Genomic DNA, 5,171 nt, shown 5'->3' with positions numbered 1-5,171 from the left:
TTAGTTTTAATTTAATTAGGATGGACTCTATGTATCATAACACAAAAATATGGAAAGGGAAAGAAAGCACGAAATGAGAAAGATTATGCTGCTGGAATGTCCATTTGTTACTCAATACCAAGTTAAGGGTGAAACAATGACACTAGAATCCAGATATGAAAGCGGCTTTCGTACCGGAGCTATGGAACATTTCTACATCTATATGGCACACCACGCTACCGCCCCGACATAGACTTCATATGTGTATATCAATTCGATTGTTGAATTCTGTCGCCAACTCCTTTTAAATTCACATTTTTCTTTATTCATTTAAACAATTATAATCTAAAATTGTTAATTTTAAATAATTTATTTAATTAACTTTTATTGCAATCTTGAATTAATTTATATTAAAAATTTAAAATTAATTCTAACTTAAAATATATTAATTCTTATTTTTAAATAACATATAGTTAACTTTATAAAATAAAAATACTAATTATAGTAATTATTATAATAATTTTGTGCTTATAGACCAGCTCGTTTTGGCCCAGACTAAATTTAACTGAATTAAGTCGGATTAAAATTATCCTTTTCAATTTTTAAAGCCCAACCCAATGTCGAGTTATTCGGGTTGGGCTATTGGGCTCAACACATTTTATTATCACTCGCGTATTTACAAGATTTCATTATTAATTTTAAAATTTTCTATTAGAAAATAAAACCAAAAAACTCAGGGACATGGATAATTGAACTTTTTAAATTTAGATTTTTTTTAAAAGAATTAATTTTATTATATAATTTATTTTTATGACTTTCTTTTTTAAAGTTAATTTTTTATTTTATTTTATTGGAAAGGCACCTTTACTGTGTTGTATTTTCTTTTTCAAAAAAGCTGATCTAATTATCTTAATTTTTTTTTATACATTTTTTACTTAAAAAATATTGTTTTACTTTTAAAAAAAGGAAGGTTATACTTACAACCTATTTTTATTTACAACCATAATCTTAACCATTGATTTTCACCAATCAACGGTTATTATTTTCGTAAATTAAATTTATTAATTAACAATAAATGATAATCGTTGATTGACGAAAATTAACGATTAAAATTATGATTGTAAAAGATTATAAACAAAAATAGATGGTAAATATAACCTTATTTTTGAAAGAACACAAGTAAACAAACTTATTACGCCGAACATCTAAAGGGAACAAGGACAAACAATTCATTAAAATCATAAAAGAGAAAACAACGTCGTGTAATCTCTCTTAAGTGACATTTGCTTCACATACATACAGCACAACGGTTAAAGAAACATAACTAGTGACGATAGGTTCAGAGTCTCCATATCTTATTCAAGAAAACAACAGGCTATGGAGCTTAACTAATGTACTACATTGGATCAGGGAATGTAGAACATTGGATTAGGCAGCTTAAAGGTTCTATCTCCTTTGTGTTTTCCCAGAAGATCGGTCCATTGGTCTCCTGTGTTTCCAATGATTCTGTATCCTTCTTCCACCAGCTTCTTTCTCTCTGCTGTTTTGTATTCTTGTGATGTTTTGCCTGCGTATATCGATTTATCCCTGCGTCCACAGATTATTTGTTTTTTATATAAGGGAAACCTTTTTTTATTTGAACCTTCAAAACCTTATCCATTACATTGTTATGAAAAAAATCTCAACCCACATATTTGTTTCTTATTATTCGGGAGCATATACTCTTCCCTCACTCAATTATTCCATTTCATATTTAATTTTATTCATGAGAGCACTTGTCCTCTTACTCATTATTTATTTTATGAATGTGGCATTTAAGTTTGTATTTATAACCTCACCTAGCGATAGCCCAGTCCTATCTCATTCAATTGTTTTGTCCTCTTGTATTTCTTTAATCACACCAGACAACAGAGCGCATTTAATTTTTGTACGTCCACAATACTTTTGGCTAAAACCATGATTGAGAATAAATTTTTACTATATCATATGGACCTGAACAAAAACATAATTAAATCTGTTTTATTTAGATTATGTGATTTTTTTCACGTGTTACATTCTACGGATATTTGGTACAAGATATTTTTTATGATTTTTGATAAACTTAATTTTTTTAAATTTTTAATTTTCGAATATTATCATAAACTGAATGTCTTCGTCATAATTCTGAAAATTGAAATTTTAGGATACAAAAAAATAAATTCTACTCTACCAAACGTCTCCTCACTTCAGTGGATCTAATCTAATAAAAATTTATTTTAATGATTGCGGGACTTTTCAAATGAGAATCCAGACACACACTAGCGTTAATGTTTTTAATCATATAAATTTTGTTTAGAATGTTTTTAATTATCTTTTAGTTATAAGACATGTATCATCCAATTTATGACATTTAATAAATTATTATATGTAGGCTCTATAAATTCAAGACATGTTTTTCTATTATCTTTTATTCCATAGACCATAAGAAAAACCAAATTCATTATTTATATGAACAATTGATAATTCTTTTACTTTATTTACTATGAGTTTTCTAATTTTAAATAATTGTGAAAAAACTACTTTAAAGTATTACAAAAATAACTTAAAAAAAAGTATTAAGAAAATAATAACAACTCACTATCTTAACTGAAAAGATAAAATTAAAAAGGGTGAGAAAAATAAGTGCTTGACATTTTCACGCTTAAGTGGGCAAATTAGTTCATCGTAAGATACTTGTTGACGTTAAACTTAAGTGCATTGTTGTTCACATGATTAATATTATTAAAGCTTCTTAGAACCAGTAGGGTTAGCCCAGTGATGTGTGGAATGTAGTGTGTGTCGTGTTTGACTTTCATTGGATTCCAAACAAAAAAGAGATTATGCTTCTTAGGTAGATTATCATTGTTATTTTTAATAAATATGATGCCTAGCTATTGTTATTTTAATGATGGGCTTAAAGTATGAACTGTATACAAACAATCTTAGAATGATAAAAAAGTTCTTTAAAAAAAATAAAAAAATCTTACTTGACAATTAACTTTTCCCATGTGTAGTATCCAGCTTTCTTCAAGTTCTCAGCAGTTATTTTCTCATGAACCAATGATCTTTCTGTTAAGAATACAATCTTGATGTTAAGTGACAACAGTTTATTGTACAGCTTAATAGTCTCCGGCAGCACTGGTAATTCGCCAAGTTCAATCCATTCATCAATCGCCGTCGAGTTGAATGGTTCCACCCTACCGCCAAATATAAAAAAAAAAAAAAAAGTTAAATTTTTTCATAAAATACATTAAGAATATTGAACAAGAATGTAAAAGGTCCACAATACCCACACACACAGAGACAAGCGTATTATACACAATAATAAGGCTTAGTTTGTCCTTTTTATTAGACTGAGAGTGATTATGTAGTTCATTTACTAAAAAAATTGTAACACATTAAATTAAATTTATGTCATTCCATTTATTTTTAATCCATGTGAGATTTCCTTATTCACACTTAAATTTCCAACTTAATATATATTTGAACATATACCAAAAATAGTTGAACATATATGATAAATAAATGTAAATAGAGAAAGTTATATTTACAGACTTTTTGTTTACAAACTACACTATGTCTTACCAGTAAGATGTTCTTGAGTGAAGTGTTGTTGGTAAGACATAATATAATTTGTAAGTTTAAAAAAAAAAAAAATCTGTAACTATAATCCTCCTCAATGCAAATACCAAAAAGTTAAAAACAAGTGTGCATAAATGAAAAGAAAAGAGCATATATATACCCAAATCCGTGCTCGGCATAATAGGGAAGATTGGAGATTGCAGTCTCATCTACGTCAAAAACCCAAATGTCATTTGAAGCGATTTCGAGGTCCCTAGCATAATAATAAGCTTCACGATTAACAGTTTTGGAATCTGATCTATATTGTTCACTTAGCATGTACTCTCCGTTAAATTCTTCACATTCTTTTGGAATAGTTGTGAAGCCAATCAAGTTGTGTGCTTCCACACCAAGCCTCCAACTTGCGCACGATATTTTCGGAGGGTAGTGTGCACCTAAACCAGTTTTCATTTGGAGAGGGAAAATTCGGAAGTTTGCAGCATGGCATGTTGCTACAATTGTAGCAAGGAAGAAAATAACTACCTTCATTTTCATCACTGTATTCACTACTGCTTCTACCTAGCACAAGATACTCTTGCGACAGACTTTGGTTCTTTAAATAGACGGCCAACGATATTAATTTATACTTAATTTTTAATAAATGAATTGGTATAATTCAATAAAATATTACATAAATTTAAACCTCTTAGTATTACATTGACATCAAAATATCCCTCCTCTTTAAATTAAATTAAAAATAAATTTAATAATATCGTGTATATTTTTCTTAGGGTTTAGTGTGTGTCATTCAAAAGGACTCAAGTTGTGTTGTTTTAGTGACTTACACAGAGTGTCATATTCTATGTAATTCTTAAAAGTTACTTCTTTTTTTTCACTTTACACGTCAGCGATATGACTGAGGAGAAAAAAAAATAGCTTTTTAGATTTATACAGAATATGACCGGTCATACTTTGTGTAAATCATCTAAAAGGACTCAACTTGTGTTCTTTTAAATGATATTCTTTTTCCCCTTTTTCTTATAAACATACTTTAAAATACGGCTTTAATGTGTCTACAGTGAATAGATAAGTTATCTATATTCGCTCCCAAAACGACGTTATTTTGAGTTAAAAAATTAAAACATTATAATAAAAAAGACTATTATAACCCTGAAATACATTATAATTACAAAAATAACGTAATTTCCGCTTCAAAACGACGTTGCTTTGATCTCACTGTAGATAAGTTATCTACATTGACGGTAGAAAAAACGAACCCTTGAAATAATACAATTTTTTCTTATAAGTTTGGAGTTTGTTTGAGCATCGCATATAGATATAATAATTTTGTGAGAGACGCCTCAATAATAAATTCCATAGTGTTCCAGCCGAAATAACAGGAAATAACAGGTAATTGATGAACCATAGATGTATAAAAAATATATTCTCCTTTTTAAAAGATACAAGTTGTGTCTTTTTAATTTTTAACATTATATACCACGAGTAATATATGAAAAATTATTTTTTTTCTCTCCTCAATCACTTTAGTTGATGTGGAGAATGTGATTTATTAATCTCATGTTATATAAGATAGTACTCTCATGTGGGAGACA

General features: G+C 28.4%; 1 protein-coding gene across 1 annotated transcript; it reads right to left on the bottom strand.

Moving 5' to 3' along the window:
* Positions 1-1,320: 1,320 nt before the first annotated feature.
* On the bottom strand, positions 1,321-4,131 carry LOC133302595 (stem 28 kDa glycoprotein-like). The gene is made up of 3 exons (XM_061502403.1): positions 3,740-4,131; positions 2,985-3,194; positions 1,321-1,566 (listed from the first exon to the last, which is right to left on the bottom strand). The coding sequence occupies exons 1-3, from the start codon at positions 4,111-4,113 to the stop codon at positions 1,386-1,388; spliced, it is 765 nt and encodes a 254-aa protein (XP_061358387.1). The 5' UTR covers positions 4,114-4,131; the 3' UTR covers positions 1,321-1,385.
* Positions 4,132-5,171: the final 1,040 nt, after the last annotated feature.

This window comes from Gastrolobium bilobum, unplaced genomic scaffold (assembly GCF_033153095.1).
Source record: "Gastrolobium bilobum isolate Gb01-03AN ecotype WA unplaced genomic scaffold, APGP_CSIRO_Gbil_v1 utg6257, whole genome shotgun sequence".
Taxonomy (NCBI): Eukaryota; Viridiplantae; Streptophyta; class Magnoliopsida; order Fabales; family Fabaceae; genus Gastrolobium; species Gastrolobium bilobum.
This window is presented reverse-complemented; position numbering and strand designations above follow the sequence as displayed.